At 36.8% G+C, this 22452-nt stretch overlaps 1 protein-coding gene across 4 annotated transcripts in view; it reads left to right on the top strand.

Moving 5' to 3' along the window:
- Positions 1–22452, top strand: part of INTU (inturned planar cell polarity protein) — an 83354-nt gene that overhangs the window by 6453 nt on the left and 54449 nt on the right. For all 4 annotated transcript variants that reach the window (XM_038564706.1, XM_038564704.1, XM_038564705.1 and 1 more), the window contains exons 2-3: positions 11694–12229; positions 21388–21473. In XM_038564706.1, the coding sequence (XP_038420634.1) occupies positions 11694–12229; positions 21388–21473 (622 nt within the window). The remainder of the gene's footprint in view (positions 1–11693; positions 12230–21387; positions 21474–22452) is intronic.

Genomic DNA, 22452 nt, shown 5'->3' with positions numbered 1-22452 from the left:
ACCCGGGATCGAGTCCCGCGTCGGGCTCCCTTCATGGAGCCTGCTTCTCCCTCTGCCTGTGTCTCTGCCTCTCTCTCTCTCTCTCTCTCTCAAGAATAAATAAATAAAATCTTTAAAAAAAAAAGTTGCCTCATATAAGCATCCTGGTTCAGTGTAATAAGTATTGGATTGAAAGTAGGGGTCAGCCAACCTGTGACCCCTACTCTTAATCCCCACCACTAGTCATATGACCTTAATGTGTCACATGAATTCTAAAAGCATCAGTTTTCACGTGTTAAAATGGGAATGAGAGTGTTTACTTAACTCTGACTTTCATTAACTGAGAGAAGGTTTGCTTAAATCCTAGGAACAGGAAAATTGTGAACAGTTGATGATGAAGAATTGACAGGACAAAGAGGAGATTGATGGTAGAGGTGACATGTATTTGATTTGGAAGAGGGTTAATCCAACCTGATTTTCATTTTCTCCCCAGCTTTATGGAAGTATAACTGACAAAAATTGTATATATTGTATTGTATATATTAAGTTATACAATGTGGTGATTTGATATATACAAACAGTAGTAGATTCTCTAAGAGGAAGGCAAATAATCCTTTTACAGGCTTATTTTGCTTGCCCTGAGGGGTTCAGAATTAGAAGAGTTTTTGGTTATAAATTATCATTTTATGAGATGTCTCTTATAACAAGTTTTCTCATCTTTGTTAGAGGTTTCATAACTTCCTCTGTATCTTCAGTATGAGAATACTACATATTTTAAGGGGCAGTGTAGTTAAAGAGAAAACTAAAGGCTGAATGTACAAGCATTTCTATGAAATCTTTGTGTAGATGACCTAGTAAAGACATGCTTTTCTTTTTTTCTTAATTCAAAATTATTTTTTCTGAACAATTTGAAATATATGGGAAAGAAGGAAGAAGGCTCCTATATATTTCTCATCAAATACATGGCTTTTTTTTTTTTTTTAAGATTTATTTATTTATTTATTCATGATAGAGAGAGAGAGAGAGACAGGCAGAGGGAGAAGCAGGCTCCATGCCAGGAGCCCGACGTGGGACTCGATTCCGGGACCCCAGGATCGCGCCCTGGGCCAAAGGCAGGCGTTAAACCGCTGAGCCACCCAGGGATCCCCTACATGGATTTTCTTTAAGATTTTATTTATTTATTCATGAGAGACACACAGAGAGAGGCAGAGACATAGGCAGAGGGAGAAGCAGGCTCCATACAGGAACCTGACGTGGGACTCGATCCCGGGTCTCCAGGATCACGCCCTGGGCCAAAGGCAGGCACTAACCCACTGAGCCACCCAGGGATCCTATGGCTTTTCTTTAACATGAAAACTATCTTCCTGGTATTGATTGAGAAGTTTTATGGGTCTTCATTAATTCTTTTATTTTAAAGTTTAAGTAATAGGATAACTCTGTTAGGGAGTGAAACTACTCTATGTGAAAATATAATGGTGGATGATACATGTCATTATGCATTTACCTAAACTCATACTTAAACCTATACCACCAAGAGTTAACTATAATTTAAACTATAGATTTGGGTTGATTATAATATATGACTATAGGTTTATCCAGCATAACAAATGAATCACTCTGGTGGGGGATGTTGATAATGGAGGAGGCCATGTATGTGGGAAAAAGGGAGTATATTGGAAATCTCTGCCTTCAGCTCAATTTTACTGTGAACATAAAACTGTTCTGAATACACACACACACACACACACACACACACACTAAATCATTTTTCTATAGTACTCAAAAGCTCAGTGGCCTCCCAAATAAATTCCAAATTCCTTAGGATGATTTTTCAAGCTGTTTTAGATCTGCCCCTAGTCTTTCTGATCTCATCTTTGATAATCTTACTTCTTTAAAGCCTTCTTTATTCCTACTTGTCTTACCTCAGGCTGCTATTTTAAAAATAGCATAGGACATCTAGGTGGGTCAATTAAGTGTCTGACTCTTGATTTTGGCTAAGGTCATGATCTCAGGGTTGTGAGATCAAGCCCCACATTAGGCTCTGGACTGGGTGTAGAGTCTGCTTAAGATTCTCTCCCCCCCCCCCCGCCCACACTATCTTTCTCAAAATAAATATATACATGAAAAAATTTAAAAATTGCATAGACTGAGTAGCTTATAAACAACAGAAATTTATTTCTGAAGGCTGGTAGTCCAAGATCACTGTACTAGCATGGTCAGGTTCTTGTGAAAATCCTCCTCCAGGTTACAGCTTGCTGATTTCTCTTTGTATCTTCACATGGCAGAGAGCAGGACGAACAAGCAAACTTTCTCATGACCCTTATGAGGGCACTAATTCCATTCATGAGGTCTCCATGCTCGTGGCCTCATCTAATCCTAATTACTTCCCAAAGGTCCCATCTCCTAATACCATCACACTGAGCAGTAGGGTTTCAACATTCACATTTTAGGGGGACACAAACATTCAGTGCATAACGTTACTACACTGAAATACACACCCATTCTCATACCTCTTGTGTACTTTCACACCTATATTTGTACATACTTTGTTCTCTCTGAAATGCCCCTTCTTCCTGTCTTGTGAAAATCATTCGATGTCCCACTTAAGTGCTACCTTCTCCTGCAACCTTTTTTGATCCTTCTTAGACTTAATTTCTCCAAATTCAACTCTCCTATAGCAGTTTTTGTACTTCATCTTGAGTACTTGCATTTTAGCTAGGTGATGAGCCCTGTGTCCATCTGACACCTTTAAAAGTACAAAAATGCCCTATCACACAATGTTTTTCTGGTCTATGATTTCAGTTCTGCCAGGGTCAAATCTTATCCCTAACCTAGTGATATGTAAACATGCTCCATTTAGCTGAAGATTCAGCTAAGGAGGTAAGGAGGTAAGGAATGTGGTCCTGGAAGTGGGGTCATTATTAACATAGTTCCAATGGAGATGTGTTCCAGATGTAAATATTTATTTCCTGCAATGAGTACCCAGTAGTTTACTGACTGATCCCTTCCTTTTCTCTAACATGCTTCATATTTGTTCCACTGGTGACTGTGGCTAGGCTAGAAAGAACACCAGCCCATCCCCACCCCTCCCCTCAAGCTGCTATAACATCTAGCATAGACTTTGACCAATCAAAAGACTTCGAGGATGAAAATTAGATATTGCTGGTAGAGCACAGAAAAGCAAACATAGAAAAACATTGGGGAGACCAGTGATGAGCAAATATCGGATAGAATCCATATTCATCTGTTATGATACTTTTATGGTGTGTGGTTTTTCTCTTCCTAGAATTGTCAGGCTGTACATATTAGCACCATGTAACTATGTGTTTTGGTTACTTTGGTACTTTTGCTCACTAAAAAGGAAAAAAATACACTGTAACAGGTTTGGAGTAGTAGCAAAAGTCTGTTTTTCTTAAAGAAATCAACCAGCAGGTCTGGCTATTTAGAACTTTTCTTTTAGATACCAAGAAAATACTAATACCATTTCAATTGCTAAAACGTGCTGACAATGTAAATAAAGACCTGAGAGGGCAGCCTGGGTGGCTCAGCAGTTTAGCGCTGCCTTTGGCCCAGGACCTGATCCTGGAGTCCTGCGTCGGGCTCCCTGCATAGAGCCTGCTTCTCTCTCTGCCTGTGTCTCTGCCTCTCTCTCTCTCTCTGTCTCTCATGAATAAATGTATAAAATCTTTTAAAAAAACCCAAAAAAGACCTGAGAGATTCAGTAATTTAGAAGAAAAAACATTATAGTGTATAATTCTTGAATATGGATTGAGAAACTTATTAGCATTGTCTGAAGTTTATTTTCTTTAATATAGTTACGTCACCGTTTATGTAAGTGAATTTGGTTATTTGCAAATTAGCAAATCTTTCTTTGGGAAGGACTCTGCTCATGTTTACTACAGCAGTTAGAGCCTTGAAAACCAATTAAAAGTGTCCTCAAACTTTGCAAGTAGACAATAAATATACAGAGAAAAGTAGAATAAACAAAATAACCTCATCAAAAGACATTTACACAATGACAGCTTTGCAGTTTGTACCGTAGGATCTCAGAAAAGAGATGCTCAACATCACTCATCATCAGTGAAATACCAATCAAAACTACAATGAAATACTACCGCACACCTGTCAAAATGGTTAAAATTAACAACACAGGAAACAAAGATGTTAGCAAGGATGCAGAGAAAGGGAAATCCTTTTACACTGCTGATGGGAACAGAAGCTGGGTAAGCCACTGTGGAAAAATATGGAGGTTCCTCAAAAGTTAAAAATAAGAGCTACCAAAACTAGAAAGAACCCATCAAAAAGAAGAATTAAAGACCAATATCTCTGCAAAAATTCTCACCAAGATACTAGCCAATAGGATCTAACAGTATATTATGAGGACTATTCACCACAACCAAGTGGGATTTATCCACGGGATGCAAGTGTGGTTCAACATTCGTAAAACAATCAATGTGATAGATCACATCAATAACAGACAATGGACTATTACTGAGCCATGAGGAAGGACGAATAATTACCATTTGCTTTAATGTGGAACTGGAGGGTATTATGCTGAGTGAAATAGGTTAATCAGAGAAGGACAATCATCATATGGTTTCACTCATATGGGGAATATAAGAAATAGTGAATTCAGTATTCCTGAAAGATTCCTTATTCCTACTCCAGATGATTAATTCCTATTTAGATTAAGCATCAAGTACACAAATGATTAAAGTGTTAAAAAGTTTAACAGAGTTGTAAAGATTGTACTCTCAAGTTAGTTCTACTAGAAAGAGATGTATTAAAAACACAACCTTTCATTACAACTATTATTAATAACACATTAAAGAAATTAATATTATATGTTGATACTCCTGCTCCAGGAGATGGAGCTTAATCTTTCTTCCCCTTTAATGTGAACTAGATTTAGTGATGCACTCTCAAAGAACAGAGTATGGGAAGTGAGAGTAGTAGTTTGGCTATTGTGGACACTGCTGCTATGAACATTGGGGTACAGGTGCCCCTTTGTTTCACTATATCTGTATCTTTGGGGTAAATACCTAGTAGTGCAATTGCTGGGTCATAGAGTAGCTCTATTTTTAACTTCTTGAGGAACCTCCACACTGTTTTGCAGGGTGGCTGTACCAGCTTGCATTCCCACCAACAGTGCAAGAGGGTTCCCCTTGCTCCACATCCTTGCCAGTATTTGTTGTTTCCTGTCTTGTTAATTTTAGCCATTCTCACTGGTGTAAAGTGGCATCTCGTTGTGGTTTTGATTTGTATTTACCTGATGGCAAGTGATATGGAATATTTTTTCATGTGTTTGTTGGCTGTGTGTAGGTCTTCTTTGGGAAGTGTCTGTTCATGTCTTCTGCCCATTTCATGACTGGATCATTTGTTCCTTGGGTGTTGAGTTTGATAAGTTCTTTAAAGATCTTGGATACTAGCCCTTTATCTGATATCATTTGCAAATATCTTCTCCCATTCTGTAGGGTTGTCTTTTAGTTTTGTTGATTACTTCTTTTGCTTGTGCAGAAGCTTTTTATCTTGAAGTCTCAATAGTTCATTTTTGCTTTTGTTTCCCTAGCCTTCATAGATGTGTCTTGCAAGAAGTTGCTATGGCCAGGGTCAAAAAGGTTGTTGCCTGTGTTCTCCTCCAGGATTTTGATGGATTCTTGTCTCACATTTAGATCTTTCAACCATTTTGAGTTTATCTTTGTGCGTGGTATAAGAGAATGGTCCAGTTTTGTTCTGCCTGTGGCTGTCCAATTTTCCCAACACCATTTATTGAAGAAGCTGTCTTTTTTCCATTGGATATTCTTTCCTGCTTTGTCACAGATAAGTTGACCATAGAGTTGAGGGCCCATTTCTGGGTTCTCTATTCCATTCTATTGATTTATGTGTCTGTTTTGTGCCAGTACTGTCTTGATGATCATAGCTTTGTAATACAGCTTGAAGTTAGGCATTGTGATGCCCCCAGCTTTGGTTTTCTTTTTCAACATTCCCTGGCTTCAGGGTCTTTTCTGGTTCCATACAAATCTTAGGATTATTTGTTCCAATTCTATGAAGAAAGTCCATGGTATTTTGATAGGGATTGCATTGAATGTGTAAATTGCTCTGGGTAGCACAAGCATTTTCACAATATTTTTTCTTCCAATCCATGAGCATGGGATGTTTTTCCATCTCTTTACATCTTCCTCGATTTCTTTTATAAGTGTTCTGTAACTTTTACAATATAGATCCTTTAACTCTTTGGTTAGGTTTATTCCTAGGTATCTTATGGTTTTGGATGCAATTGTAAATAGAATTGATTCCTTAATTTCTCTTTTTTCAGTTTCATTGTTAGTGGATAGAAATGCCGCTGATTTCTGTGCATTGATTTTGTACCCTGCCACATTGCTGAATTGTTGTATGAGTTCTAGCAATCTTGGGGTGGAGTCTTTGGGGTTTTCTGTATACAGTATCATGTCATCTGTGAAGAGAGAGAGTTTGACTTCTTTGTCAATTTAAATGCCTTTTATTTCTTTTTGTTGTCTGATTACTAGGACTTCTAGTACTATGTTGAATAGCAGTGGTGAGAGTGGACACCCCTGTCGTGTTCCTGATCATAGGGGAAAGGCTCTCAGTTTTTCCCCATTGAGAATGATATTTGCTGTGGGCTTTTAATAAATGGCTTTTATGATATTGAGAAATGTTCACTCTATCCCTACAGTTTGAAGAGTTTTAATCAGGAATTGGTTTTGTATTTTTTCAAATGCTTTCTCTGCATCTGATGAGAGGATCATACGATTCTTGACTTTTCTGTTATTGATGTGATCTATCACATTGATTGTTTTACGAATGTTGAACCACACTTGCATCCCGTGGATAAATCCCACTTGGTTGTGGTGAATAGTCCTCATAATATACTGTTAGATCCTATTGGCTAGTATCTTGGTGAGAATTTTTGCAGAGATATTGGTCTTTAATTCTTCTTTTTGATGGGTTCTTTCTAGTTTTGGTAGCTCTTATTTTTAACTTTTGAGGAACCTCCATATTTTTCCACAGTGGCTTACCCAGCTTCTGTTCCCATCAGCAGTGTAAAAGGATTTCCCTTTCTCTGCATCCTTGCTAACATCTTTGTTTCCTGTGTTGTTAATTTTAACCATTTTGACAGGTGTGCGGTAGTATTTCATTGTAGTTTTGATTGGTATTTCACTGATGATGAGTGATGTTGAGCATCTTTTCATGTGTCTGTTGGCCATCTATGTCGTCTTTGATGAAATGTATGAAATGTCTTTGATGTATGTCTATTCATGTCTTCTGCCCATTTCTTAACTGGATTATTAGTTTTTTGGGTGTTGAGTTTGATAAGTTCTTTTTTTTTTTAAGATTTTATTTATTTATTCATGAGAGACACACAGAGAGAGAGGCAGAGACACAGGCAGAGGGAGAAGCAGGCTCCATGCAGGGAGCCTGACATGGGACTCAATCCTGGGTCTCCAGTATCATGCCTTGGGCTGAAGGCGGCGCTAAACCACTGAGTCACCCGGGCTGCCCTGATAAATTCTAAATATATTTTGGATACTAATCCTTTATCAGATACATCATTTGCAAATATCTTCTCCTATTCCATAGGTTGCCTTTGGTTTCCTTTGCTGTGCAGAAGATTTTTATTTTGATGTCGTCCCAATAGTTCATTTTTGCTTTTGTTTCTCTTGCTGAGCTCAGGGACCCTACCTAGAAAAAGTTACTATAGCCAATGTTAAGATAAGTTACTGCCTGTGTTCTCTTCTAGGATTTTTAAGGTTTCAGTTCTCACATTTATGTCTTTCATTCATTTTGACTTTATTTTTGTGTATGGTATAAGAAAGTGGTCCAGTTTCATTTTTCTTCATGTTCCTGTCCAGTTTTCCCAGCACCATTTGTTGAAGAGACTATTTTTTTTTCTACTGGATATCTTTTCTGCTTTGTCAAAGATTAGTTGGCTTTATAGTTGTGAATCCATTTCTGGGTTTTCTATTCTATTCCATTTACCTACATGTCTGTTTTTGTGCTAGTACCATACTGATTACTACAGCTTGTAATATAACTTGAAGTCTGGAATTGTGATGTATCCAGCTTTCCTTTTTTTTTTTCTTTTTATGATTTTTTTATTTATTCATGAGCGAGAGGCAGAGACATAGGCAGAGGGAGAAGCAGGCTCTCCATGAGGAGCCTGATGCAGGACTCTATCCTGGATCCTGACCTGAGCCAAAGGCAGACACTCAACCACTGAGCCACGCAGGTGCCCCTGTTTTTCTTTTTTGTGGTTCCATACAAATTTTAGGATTGATTATTCTAACTCTGTGAAAAATGCTGGTAGTAATTTGATAAGGATTACATTAAACGTGTAGATTGTTTTGGGTGGTAGTAGACATTTTAACAATATTTGTTCTTCCAATCCATGAGCATGGAATATTTTTCCATTTCTTTGTGTCATCTTTAATTTCTTTCATACATGTTTATAGTTTTCAAAATACAGATCTGTTACCTCTTTGGTTAGGTTTATTTGTAGATATCTTATGATTTGGGGTATAATTATAAATGGTATTGATTCCTTAACTTCTCCTTCTGCTGCTTCGTTATTTTAGAGAAATGCAACAGATTTCTGAATGTTGATTTTGTATTCTGCAACTTTATTGAATTGGTGTATCAGTTGTAGCAGTTTTTTGGTTGAGTTTTTTGGATTTTCTCTACAGAGTATGATGTCATCTGCAAATATTAAAGGTTTTACTTCTTCCTTGTGGATTTGGATGTTGATTTTTATTTCTTTTTGTTGTCTGATTGCTGAGGCTTGGACTTCCTGTACTATGTTAAGTAACAGTGGTGAGAGTGGACATCCCTGTCTTGTTCCTGATTATAGAGGAAAGCTCTCAGTTTTTCCCCTTTGAGGATGACAGTAGTTGTGGGTTTTTTATATGTGGCTTTTATGATGTTGAGGTATGTTCCAGACTAGCTTTAGTTGTCCACATGGGCATGGAGACAGTCCTTCAAGGCCTCTGCTTATGCTGTTCCTTCTGCTTGGAGTTGTCTTTTCTCTTTCAGCTCCCTATATCCCCATCACCAACCACCTACTCTTTTAAAACTTACTTCTGAAAAAAACAAAACAAAACAAAACAAAACAAACTTCTGTGTCTCCTCTGCCAGAAATTCTCCCTGCCCTGATCCTCAATCCCAGGATAAACTAGATGACCTCTGTCTTTCATTTACCATATGTATTGTTGTGAATTCTTTCTCACTTTCTCTTCTCCACTAGACAGGGGAAGGAACTGATGTTTTTTAATCATTACAATTCTAGTACTTTCCAAGTGCCCTGCACTGTTCATTTGCTCCATGATTGAATGCCCTGTGCCTGCTCCCTGCAAGCTGAAAATATCTTTAAGTCAAAAAATGGTTTCCCATTCAAATTTTAAAGATTAAAAGAGTGAGATTATAAAGCAAATAATTTCATTCAGTGTTTAAACTGATATATATCTTCATATGTAATTATGTGTAATCATGATATGTACATTGTACCATTTTAAATCATGGTACATAGTTATCTAGATTGGAAATATTTAGATTCTTCAGAGTAAATACTAATTTCTGTGGGTACAGATAGATATGGTTGAAACATCTGATAAATGGTTAAAACCTGATGCTAAATGGTGCTAAAATAATGCCACAATTAGGAACCAATAAGTGCCAAAGAAATGTTAGTTTTATATATGGGGCTGGATATTCCTTTTTTTTTTTTTAATATTTTATTTATCCATTCATAGAGACACAGAGAGAGAGAGAGGCAGGGGCACAGGCAGAGTGAGAAGCAGGCTCCACGCAGGGAGCCCGATGCGGGACTCGATCCAGGGTCCCCTGGATCAAACCCCGGGCTGCAGGCGGCGCCAAACCGCTGCACCACCGGGGCTGCCCTGGATATGCCTTTTTTTAAACCATTAATATATAGTTAAAAATTCCCAACCACAGATGAGATCAGTAGTTAGTTTCAGAGTTGAGTAATAGAGTAATACATTTTTTAAAAGTAATTTTCACAACTTTTAGAGCGAAGTTGACTTTTTTTTAGAGAGTAATAGAGTGTGCACAGGTTTGGGTGGTAGAGGGGAGGAGCACAGGAGAGGGAGAGAGAGAGAATCTTAAGGAGGCTCCATCCCAATGCAAAAAGCCCCACAACTGGACAGAGTCCAACACGGGGTTGGATCTCACAACCCTGAGATCATGACCTGAGCCAAATTCAAGTGGTGGACGCTTAAGCAACTGAGTCACCCAGGTGCTCCTAGAGAAATAGTTGACTTTTAAGTTAAAAGAATAAGAGTTGCTAATAAATAGTGCAGAAAACAGAAATGTCTTTCTATTTGATGGAATGATTAGAACACAAATTATACCCTTTTACATCAGAATATTACAGCTGGTGTTTCTGAAATATTCTCTTTACATACTTTATTTTCCACTGTAACCAGTTTTATTTTAAAAATAGCAGTTTGAAAGGTAGTGTTCATTACATTGAACAGGCAGGGTTGAGTTTGTATTTAGGATTGATACCTTAAGATAAGCATTTTGTTTTGTAATGTTGTTTCAGCCATTTTATTTTTATTTATTTATTTATTTATTTTATTTTTTTTATTTATTCATGATAGGCACACAGTGAGAGAGAGAGAGGCAGACACAGGCAGAGGGAGAAGCAGGCTCCATGCACCGGGAGCCTGATGTGGGATTCGATCCCGGATCTCCGGGATCGCGCCCTGGGCCAAAGGCAGGCGCCAAACTGCTGCGCCACCCAGGGATCCCTGTTTCAGCCATTTTAATAGAAGTACTTTTGTTTTTATCAATGGCCTATTTCAGTTAAAAGTTTTTTTTAACAATCACATGACAAATTATGTAATATGCGGTTTACTTTTCTTACAATTGTTTATAAAAAAACAAGTTTAATGGAAATTTTAGGCTGTAGAAGCGATCTTTATCAACTGTGATTATAAACTAGTTTTTAGCAAAGATTTTAGTTTATGGTGAGGTGAATGTTTTGAAAATTTATCGTATAAACAAATTTATTAAAAACAATAGGCTTTAGTTTTCATTTTAACATAAACATACTAAATAATTTCTATGCAAACAGGATGTTTTTATGTCCAATTTCCAAATGGCTTATATCTGGATATAATTGAACAATCAACTATTAATGTAAATTATTGTCCAGTGAAATGGTGTAAAGTGAACAAGGGCTGAATTAAAATGAAAAAAAATCTTAGGTTCTAGAAGGAGGCCATCTCCTTTTCTTTTTTCTTTTCTATCACTATGCTTTTTTTTTTTTTTAAGATTTTATTTATTTATTCATGACAGACACAGAGAGAGAGAGAGAGAGAGGCAGAGACACAGGCAGAGGGAGAAGCAAGCTCCATGCAGGGAGCCTGACGTGGGACTCAATCCCGGGTCTCCAGGATCACACCCTGGGCTGAAGGCGGCACTAAACCGCTAAGCCACCTGGGCTGCCCTCACTATGCTTTTTTGATTCCCTCTCCTCCAACCCCAGTTCTTCAAGACTCTTAAAAAGTGTCCTAGGAAATAATGTTGATGCTTACAATAAATCAGAAATAGTGAGACTTTGAAAGAATCAAAGAATTTTCACCTCCTCCCACCTCCCTGCGTGCCCATGCCCAAAAAACATAACTATTTTTCTTATGTTTGGCTGCTATTCAGAATATCTTTTCTCTTTTTTATAGTGATGTTGAACCCGAATGGCTGGACAATGTGCAGAAAAATGGAGAATTATTTTATTTGGAATTGAGTGAAGATGAAGAAGAAAGCCTCCTTCCTGAGACTCCTACTGTGAACCATGTCCGGTTCAGTGAAAATGAAATTATAATTGAAGAAGATTACAAAGAAGGAAAAAAGTATGAACCTAAGCTGAAGCGGTTTACCAAAATTTTAAAAAGTAAAAGTCTTTTACCCAAGCGCTACAATAAAAAAAATAGCAATGACAATGAGCCAGTGTCCATTCTAAAGCATCAGTCCAACCCAAAAACAGGAGTTGTTGTCCAACAGCGGTATAAAGATGTGAATATTTATGTAAACCCCAAAAAGTTAACTGTAACCAAAGCCAAAGAGCAGCTCAAGCTTCTGGAAGTACTGGTTGGGATTATTCATCAGACTAAGTGGAGCTGGAAAAAAAGTGGGAAACAGGGCATTGGAGAGAGACTTGTGGTCCATGGCCTGCTACCAGGAGGATCTGCTATGAAGAGTGGTCAGATATTAATTGGTAAGTGTTGCTGGTAAATATCAGTTCTTGTGTGCAGAGATTCATGATTAATGATGTTTTGTGAGACATGATCAAAACAGAATTCTATCCAAAGTCTCAACAGATTAAGGACTGCTTGGTGATATTTGGGATAATAGTGAAATTGTTAAGCATGGTGTACTTCAAGGAAGGCCATGCTGTTCTTAAATAAGGTTTTTGGTAAGTTGAGGCGTGTGCCTCGTTTAAGCCAAGGAATAGCTTAACTAATTTTTGAGTTTTGAATTATATAATTATATTTCATCTTGGTTATATTTGCTGACAAGAGAAAGAAAATAAGCTAATTTTACAATGATGATTTAGATTTGAATGACCTATATCCAACAGCATGATATAAAAATATGTAATTTATGAATAAAAATACTTTTAAATTGTATGTTTGCACTTGAGTACACTAAATTCTTGGAGTGGTTTTAAGCTGTTTCATTTGGCATATTTAGCAACAGTGATGTTATACATAAATTTCCTTTTAAGGGTGCTTGTCATAAAACATTTCATCAATTTTAAGGGGAAAAAAATCCAAAAGTCATTCTGAATATATATTAAGGTGAGCATTTTGTATTGCTAATACATTTTTAGCGTTGGATATAATGCTTGAGTCATAGCAACTTTATTACTTAGATAAAGCTGTATTAGTCAAATGTGAAAATATATTGTTAATGAAACTTAAGTTATTAACAGATTTAAAAACTCATGGTCTTTTAAGTTGACTCAGCCTATAAGATTTAGATAAACTGGGACACCTGGGTGGCTCAGCGGTTGAGTGTCTGCCTTGGGCCCAGGGTGTGATCCTGGGGTCCCGGGATCGAGTCCCACATTGGGCTCCCTGCGGGAAGCCTGCTTCTCTCTCTGCCTGTATCTCTGCCTCTCTCTCTCTCTCTGTGTCTCTCATGAATAAATTTTTAAAAATCTTAAAAAAAATTAGATAAACTTTTATAGCTACTTTAGAAACATTTAAAAATATTTCTTAGTCTAAATTGCATTTGTTCATTGATTCAATGAAACTTTTGAACATTTGCTAAGTGTCAGGAATACAAAGATTACTCTAAGGATCCACTTACACTTCTTAAGAAGCTCAGACTGTGATGGAAGAGATGGGTCAGAAAGAGGCAGACTGGGGCCTGGATGGCTCAGTCAGTTAAGCATCTGCCTTCGGCTCAGGTCATGATCTCAGAGTCCTGGGATAGAGCTCCACGTGGGGCTCTCTGCTCTGTGGGGAGCCTGCTTTTTCCCCTTCCTCTGCTTCTCCCCCTGCAGGTGCTTGCTCTCTCTTTCTCTGTCAAATAAATAAAATCTTTAAAAAAAAAAAAGAAGTAGGTAGACAGTTTCACATAGTATGATAAGTGCAGTGATAGGGGTTTACAAGGGCGAAATCACATAGGAAGGACATCTATGCAGTGGGTGTTCCAGATGGTTGCAACAAGATCTCCCTATTCCTTTCTTACAACGTCATGTTGATACTCCTTCCATGAAGAGTTAAGTTTTTGGGTCCTCCCCTCCCTACCCCTGTGGGCCTGGACTACAGCTTAACTAGTACTATGTGATCTCAGGGGTGGAATCATAAGAGGTGATGCAGCTTCTGCTTAGTATTCTTGGAGTCCAGTTTTCATTGTGTGAGCAAGGGTGGTCCACATGAAGAGGCCACGAGTAGTATTCCAGCTAATCACCCCAACAGAGGTCTCAGCCGCCCTGCAGCATCAATTAGTTACCACACATGAGTGAAGAAGGCTTCCAGATAATTCCAACCCCAACCACCATCTGACTGCAACTACATGAGGAACCCTGAGTGAGAACCTCCGCTAAGCCCAGTCAGCCCCAGAACCAAGAAGGATAATAGGTGGTGGTGGTTGTTTTAAATGCCTAAGTTTTGGGGGATCCCTGGGTGGCTCAGCGGTTTGGTGCCTGACTTTGGCCCAGGGCACAATCCTGGAGTCCCGGGATCGAATCCCACGTCGGGCTTCCGGCATGGAGCCTGCTTCTCCCTCCCCTCCGCCTGTGTCTCTGCCTCACTCTCTCTCTATGTCTATCATAAATAAATAAATCTTAAAAATAAATAAATTAATTAATTAATTAATTAATTAATAAATACCTAAGTTTTGTGGTCATTTGTTATGCAGTAACAGATAGCTAATGCATGCTTACGTTCTCTCAGGTGCTCAACTTCCTCTTTTGTAAAATGTCTCTAAGGTTTATTCTTTGTTCTTTCAGAGGATGCCAGAATTCATGCTTATGAAATCTTGCCTGGTTGTTGCCAACCACCATAATTTTAGGATACCACAAGATGGGAAACGCCTATATTTATCTGGGGCCTCTGTTCAGGACCTAATTGGACTGATTTGTAGACAAATCTCTAAAATTCTTTTTGCCCATTTCTCTTGAACCCTAGTGGAGAGGTGGTTATGATCAGTGAACGTCCTATTCCATGTTTACTTTCCCCTGATCCTCACTCCAGTCTGCTGAATCCTCTAGGAATGACGCTTTTGTCTTCTCATACCATCTGTGTGGGAGGAAAGAGAATGAACTATAGAGAGGGAGAGACTACTATATAGTCCTGTTGATTATATTTAAAATAATTTAAAGATACACATGATGCTCAGAGTATACTTCTTGGCCTGAATGTAGTTACATAAATATGTGCATTTTTTGATAATTTACTGTTGTACTACTACAGTTTGTGCACTTTTCTGCATGTGTATTGAGTAGCAATAAAAAGGCAAAAAAAATGAAGTTCATCATTTCAGTTTCATAATGGAAGAGTTTATGATTTACCAATATGTAAAAAAAATTGTCAGAATAAAATGATTATTTCATCCTTGATGCATAGCAAAAGGTTTGGTTGATAAATAAGCCCTCAAAAACAGTTATTGAATAAATGTACATACTATGTAGAAAAATAGGGGAAAATGATTAGAAGTAAATATAAATGCAGCAAAATGCTAGTAGAGTTGGGTTTGTGTGGAGACATTATAAATGTTTTTTTCTTTTTTCAGATGTTTAATTTTATGGTTATGTTGTATATTTTTAAAGTCACATACTTTGGGAATAAATAATGGACAATTAAAATGTCATGGTGACTTTGATAATCCCACAGGATGGAATTCTCTCATTTGTTTCTTTCATTGTTTCATTTCACACTGAATTCTGTGGTTGAACTGTGAGGTAACCCCATATGCAGGAGGATCTTGAAAACTTTGTCCTGGTAATGCAGTATGCTGGGGTGACTTCTGCCATTGTCTTAGCTGGAGAATGACCCTCCTTTGACTAAAGTGTGTTGGCCAACACAGTGAGACTGGTGACTGTTTTCATTCTTTCCCTTTCATGACAGTAGAACTCATGTTCTATTCTGATTCTTCTTTTACTGGGATTCTGGGGGGTTTGCTGCATTTTCTGGTGCCATTTTTGCAGTTCTTTCTGCTGACTTAACTCCTTATTTTTTATTTCTGAGTTTTTCTTAAAGTTTGACCGCTGAGGGGCACTAGGGTGGCTCAGTCAGTTAAATATCTGACTTTTGATTTTGGCTCAGGTCATGATCTCAGGGTTGTGAGTTCAAGCCCCGTGTTGGGCTCCATGCTGGGTGTGGAGCCTGCTTGAGATTCTCTTTCTCCCTCTGCCCCTCCCTGCTCCTTCCCACCCCCATGCACGTGAATGCAGGTGCTCTCTCTCTTTCAAATAAATAAATCTTAAAAAAAAAAAAAAGTTTGACAGCTAATTGCTCCTTGACTACGAGTAGCCAGTCTGTATCCCTAAACCAAAGCAAATCCTCTTTTTACCTGCATCCTAGAAATTATGTATCACCTTGGTGATTTTTTTTTCATCAAGATGACCCAGTTTTGCTAGTTTAAGTAGGTGTTTTTTAAGGATTGGAAAGGATAGGGTTAAAGAAATCACACATTAATGTTCTAAACACATTAACAGTAAAAGTTTTATTTTAAGTGCTTTTTGTGTAACTTCTAAGGTTCTCACCTGTGATCACTGAATAACTTTGTTTTGTATGACACACTTGTGCTATTTCTCTTTTAAATTTTTTGAAGTTTTTTTACTTTTTAGAAATCTTTTTGAGGTATAACATTCATAACATGGACAAATCTTAAGTATACATTGAATGAATTTTGACATATGTATATGCCTGTGTAACTACCACCCAAAGAACATTTCCAGTACCCAGAAGGTTCCATAGTGCCTCCTCCCAGTTAATACCTCCTTCCTTCTGAAAGTCAAGTTTTCTATCAACAGAGTTGGTTTTTCCTCCTCCTCTTCTTCTTTTTTTAATTTTACCTCTTCTTAAACTTCATTTAATAGAAAAATATAGGGTATATTCTCTTGTGTTTATTTTCTTTATTTTATAATCTTGGGAAATATCCAGGCTTTTGATATGTGATATTCCATTGTATATTCATTTTTACATTTCACTGTTGATGGACATTCCGCTTGTTTCCAGTTAAACATTTGCAGTGCTTTTTTAAAAAGATAGGTTCGGTTTTTTGTGAGCATCTAATGAATGGTTTTTATTCTCTAATATTTTACATGTTGTTATTTGATACATATTTTCATTTTCACCTTCTGTAAAACTTGAAACATTTCAATTTTCTTTTTCCCCCTTTAAAAAAAAAGATTTATTTATTTATCTATTTTAGAGAGTGAGAGCAAGATAAGAGAGGGGCTGACAAAAATGGACACAGTCTCAAGCAGACTCTGAGCTGAGCATGGAGCTCAGCTTGGGACTCGATCTTACAACTCCGAGATCATAACTGAGCCAAAACCAAGAATTGCGCGCTTAACCGACAGAGCCACCTGAGCCACCCCAGTGTTTCAGTTTTTTTAAAGTATCTCTGCCGTATTTGTCTCTTCTCCTTCATATCATTTCTTTCCCACATTTTGCCTGTGGTACTTGACCCAGTAGAAAAGGAATGAAACAAGCAGTGACTTAATTGGAAAGGTAGAATTAGAGTTTTTAGGCCTTCCTAGAGAGCATCTGGTGCAGTCACTTCCTTTTACAGATGAGTACCAGAGGGATTATATGATTTATCCAAGAACAGAGGTCAATCAGTTGATAAAGCTGGGACCTACAAGTTCTGATTTCCATTTTCAGAAACTCTTTCACTTGCTGTGGTGCTCACTTGAATGAGTGGGGAAAGTGCCAAAGGATTTCTCTTTGAAGCCAAAAAGAAAAGAAATTATTTAATCCTTTCAAAATGTAATTGGAAATAAGGATTAAGCTATAACAATGTACCACTTAACCCATTTAATCCATTTGATACACTTATCCAAAAGAAATAATCTAAAACAGATCTCTGAACCATGCCCTGTATGTCAGATCAGGCCAAGCACTCATCTTTGTAGTCTGCAAACTGAGAATGGTTTTTACCTTTTCAGTGATTAAAATAAAAAAAATCAAAAGAAGAATACTTTATTACATATGAAAATTATATGAAATTCAAATGTTAGTGTTGATAAATAAAATTGTATTGGAACACAGCCATATTCATGTGTTTGTTGTCTATTGCTGCTTTTGAGCTGTAGTTGCAGAGTAGAATAGTTGCTGCAACAAAAGCCATATGGCCTTCAGAGCCTGAAATATTTACTTATCTGGCCCTTTGTGAAAAGTTTGCTGACCCTAGATGTAAAAGAAGGCAAACTATGTGCATGAAAACATTTATTTAAACATTTTTTAGTAATAATAAAAAATAAAAAGCATGAAAATGTCAAACTGGAGTATGGTTATTTGAATTATAATTTAATAAGTGTATGCATTATTTGACTATTAAAATTATAATCTAAATACTATGTACCAACATAAAAACTCTTATTACTTGAGAGATTTAAAAGGGTGACATTCCTTTATACATCATTTGTGTCAATATAGGTAAAGACTAAAAATAATTTATGAAAATGACTATGGCTATAGTGCTAGGGTCATCAATAATTTTTCCAAATTTCTGTAGTTTTGTTTTCTATTTTAATGAGAAATAAAAACCTTGCACCAGTTTCTTATCCAGCATCATCAGGGAATGTGATATTTGACTTAAATATTTTGAATGATAGTTCTAGTATATGAGCCACCATTATTCAAGGATTTCTAGAATGAGAAATTAGGACGGACCTTAATTTTCTGATTATGCCTGCATGTTATAAATGAGGAATTGTTATTAGAGCTTTAAAAATATATAAGGGCAGCCCGGGTGGCTCAGTGGTTTAGCGCTGCCTTCGGCCCAGGGCCTGATCCTGGAGACCTGGGATCAAGTCCCACGTCAGGCTTCGTGCATGGAGCCTGCTTCTCCCTCTGCCTTGCCTGTGTCTCTGCCTCTCTCTCTCTCTCTCTGTCATGAATAAATAAATAAAATCTTTAAAAAAAAGTGTTTTAAAAATATATATATATGTATATATAATAAAGTTAATTCTCTCAAAATTTAAGAATTTTTCGGACAGTAAATGCATTGATTTGAATGTATAAAATAGCAATATGGTAACTATGTTTCAAAAGCCAGATTTTCTTTCCCCTAAATCAAATTCAGCTTAGTTTAAAAGACCAGTTTAAATTCACAGCCTGATTCCACCACACTGGCACATACATATTTCCCAGTCCTTCTGTGCATAAATTCTCCTTTTAACAAGATTAATTTATTTTTTTCTCCAGTGACCTCTTTGAACTTTGTATATCCAGATCTATTCTTTATCTTTCATGGTCCCTAATTCCTATTTGGGTCTTAACCAAGACTGCTTTGTATTGTTACACAGATGTATTCATTTTCTATTGATGCTGTGACAAATTACCACAAATTTAGTGGTTTAAAACAACACAAATTTATCATCTTGCAGTTCTGGAAGTTAGAAATCTAAAATAGGTCCTCTTGCACTAAAATCAAAGTATCCACAGAGTTGCATTCCTTATGGATTTTCTAGGCTAGAAATCTCTTTCCTTGGCTAACTTTTCAGAGACCACCTGAATTCCTTATCTTGTCCCTTCCTGCATCTTCAAAGCCAGCAGCATAGCATTTTCAAGCTTCTCTCTGACTCTGACCCTCCTGGCTCCTTCCTTATAAATACCCTGCGATTACGTTGGGCCACCTAGATAATATCCTTAACTTAATTACATCTGCCACATCCCTTTTGCCATGTAAGGTAACATTCACAGATTTCAGTGATTAGGATGTGGACAATTTTAGGGGACCATTCATCTGCCTACCACAGTCGGGTTTTTTTGGTAAAATAATGAGCTTTAATTTTTTTATAATAGTAATATTTATTTAACGTAATAGTTTAGAAAAAAAGAGCCTATACACCCAAAGGCAACATTTTACGTATATCTTTTTTCTAGATTTATGTGTAATAGTTTCGTTTTAAAAATAGTTTCTCGGAGTACCTTGGAGTGCCATTTGGTTAAGCATTTGCCTTCAGCTTAGGTCATGATCCCAGGGCCCTGGGATTGAGTCCCTCACCCCCTCATTGGGTTCCCTGCTCATGCATGCATGTGCGTACTCTTTCTCTGAAAATCTTTAAAGAATAATAATAATTTCTTAAACTGTATATTCATTTTGTATATAGTATAAGTAGAGCAGTAAACAAACTTTGGCATATATATTATCATAGCCCTTGGTGCCTTTCAGTATGCATTTGATATAAGTAGATGCTGAGAAATTGTTGGATTTTCTCAAATATTAATTTTACATTGAGGAATTGATTTAAGCACTGTGATAAACTGATTTCACCTCTTTCTATTTTATTTAACTTTTGAATGTATCTTGATAAAATTTTCCATCAGTAATTTGCAGAGCATTTCTTATCTAATAGTTCAAACCAATTCACGCAGTTCATTTCCTTTCAGCCTTTGGCAGGGCATACTAATGACTTCTGTGTGCTTGTTAAGAAAGAACTTTGCTGCCCACTGCAGTGATACAATGTCCAGGAAGCCTGCCACTTCTGAGTCACAGAGATGCTGAGAAAAACTTGAGGAAAACAAATATCTGAGAGAATGAGAAGTGGATATAATATTTCTGTTACAGAAAGAGAAAATTTTCTACTAAACACTTAAAAATATGTATACTACACTCACTCTAATTAATTTTCATATCTGTTATGACAATACATGTATGTCTCCTGCTTTTAGAGTTTTGTTAGACATGTTTTCAGATGATTACTCCCCACAACACTGGCTCTATTGTTCAAGGCTGTTCACTACACAAACATTCTTGAAATAATAATCCAGAACAAGGACTTTCAGTGCCTTGCCTTACAAGATGTACAAAAACATGAGGGACTGATGGAGAATTGTCTACTAACACTATTATCTGTATGCATGTCTATTATCCGTCTTCCCCAGAGTATGAAGCTCTGTGACAGTAGAGATTTTCGTCTATTCAGTTCTCTATCTGTAGTGCCTAGAACAGTGCGTGGTATACAGTAGGTGCTCAATAAATATCTGTTAGATGAATATTAATTATTTGGTCCATTTCCTAATGATATATTTAGGAATGATAGAAAATAACCTTGGTGTATATATATTTCTATTAATAAAAAACTCACTGATATATTGATATTACCTCTGTGTTATAAAAGTAAATTTCCATTTTAACACTGATCTTTATTTTATGAAAGTTTGATAAACATACACATTTACAGAAAAGCCGTGGAAAAGAAGCTTTTACCAAAATATGCTGTGAATTTTGTTATGGTTGGGGCCTTTGAAACAAAGAGCTGTGTATAGACACAGATCAATAATAACAGTGAATGCTGCAGCATGTTGAGTTATGATGTACCACATGAATTTAATTACAGTTTCAGCCAAATTTTTTACTGTGTAAGTACTTGGTTAATGCTACAAATTTTGTATTTGTCCTTTGAGTTGACATAATCCTCCCAATTGTATCCGAAATGAGAATATTCATCTCTTTAAATATCCATAGGTTGTCTTTAGTGATCGCATAACATTGGGCTGCATTATAATATAAGAAAAGAGTGGAATGGGAGCTTAGCTCTGCTGCTATGAGCTATATAATAATACATAATGAATTCCATAGTACTTTGAAGAGGTTGGAATAGATGCTTTTTAAAAAAAATGTTCTAAGTTTTAGTTAGTTTTTAATGTTTGTATATTCATACAACAACCTTTGTTATTCTGTTTTCAGGTGATGTCCTTGTTGCTGTGAACGATGTTGATGTGACCTCTGAGAACATAGAGAGAGTTCTGTCTTGCATTCCTGGACCTATGCAGGTATGAACGGTTTTTGTATTTTATGATGGGTTACAGAAAATAAGGACAACTTGTACTGTTTTCTTTTTTAAGATTCTGAAAATTATTATGTATAAGGTGAGTTACACTTACATGCTTGACTATGTAAAAAATTTTAGCTCTTGTTAACATTTTTAGCTTTTGGAGATTATTCTAAATAGATAAAGAAATATCTACAAATAAAACTCCTATGTGGGCAGCGCCGGTGGCTCAGCAGTTTGGCACCGCCTTCAGTCCAGGGCCTAATCCTGGAGACCCGGGATCGAGTCCCACGGCCTGATCCTGGAGACCAAGGATCGAGTCCCACGTCGGGCTCCCTGCGTGGGGTCTGCTTCTCCCTCTGACTGTGTCTCTGCCTCTCTCTCTCTTTCTGTGTGTGTCTCTCATGAATAAATAAAAATCTTTAAAAAAAAAAAAAACAAACTCCTATGTAAAGCAGGAATAATGACAATAATAAGAAAATATATCATGACCAACCTGCTATTATAACTACTATACATGTTGAAAATCCAGTTCTTAGAGGAGTCATTTTAAACAGTTATGGAATTTTCTTTTCTCTGATTTATTAACATCACTATTCCTGTGAAGTTTTTTTTTTAACATGGCTTTGTTTATTTTAAAAACTAGTTATACTATTTTCTTGATTTTTTTTCCTGATATCTAGTTTAGCCTTATTCCTGAGCTTTTATTGAGCTAGTGAATTATTTTTCATTCCTTGTAGGTAAAAAGAAATCTCTTTTATAATAGTTATTTTGATAGTCTAAGCATTGACATTTCGTATCATAGATGATGACATTTTTAGGTCATTAGATGTATTTTGAAAATGGTGTACTTTCTTTTTATGAATGCTCTGCTCCTGTTAGTATCAGGAATTAGTTTTCTGTCTTTTGAGGGATAGGGAGGATGATGTGCTTTAGATAGGTTAGATATTCCATCAGACTGTGAGAGGATGAAGCACTTT

This window comes from Canis lupus, chromosome 19 (assembly GCF_011100685.1).
Source record: "Canis lupus familiaris isolate Mischka breed German Shepherd chromosome 19, alternate assembly UU_Cfam_GSD_1.0, whole genome shotgun sequence".
Classification (NCBI taxonomy): domain Eukaryota; kingdom Metazoa; phylum Chordata; class Mammalia; order Carnivora; family Canidae; genus Canis; species Canis lupus.
The sequence above is the reverse complement of the archived record's forward strand: the minus strand, read 5'-3'. Positions and strand labels throughout refer to the sequence as shown.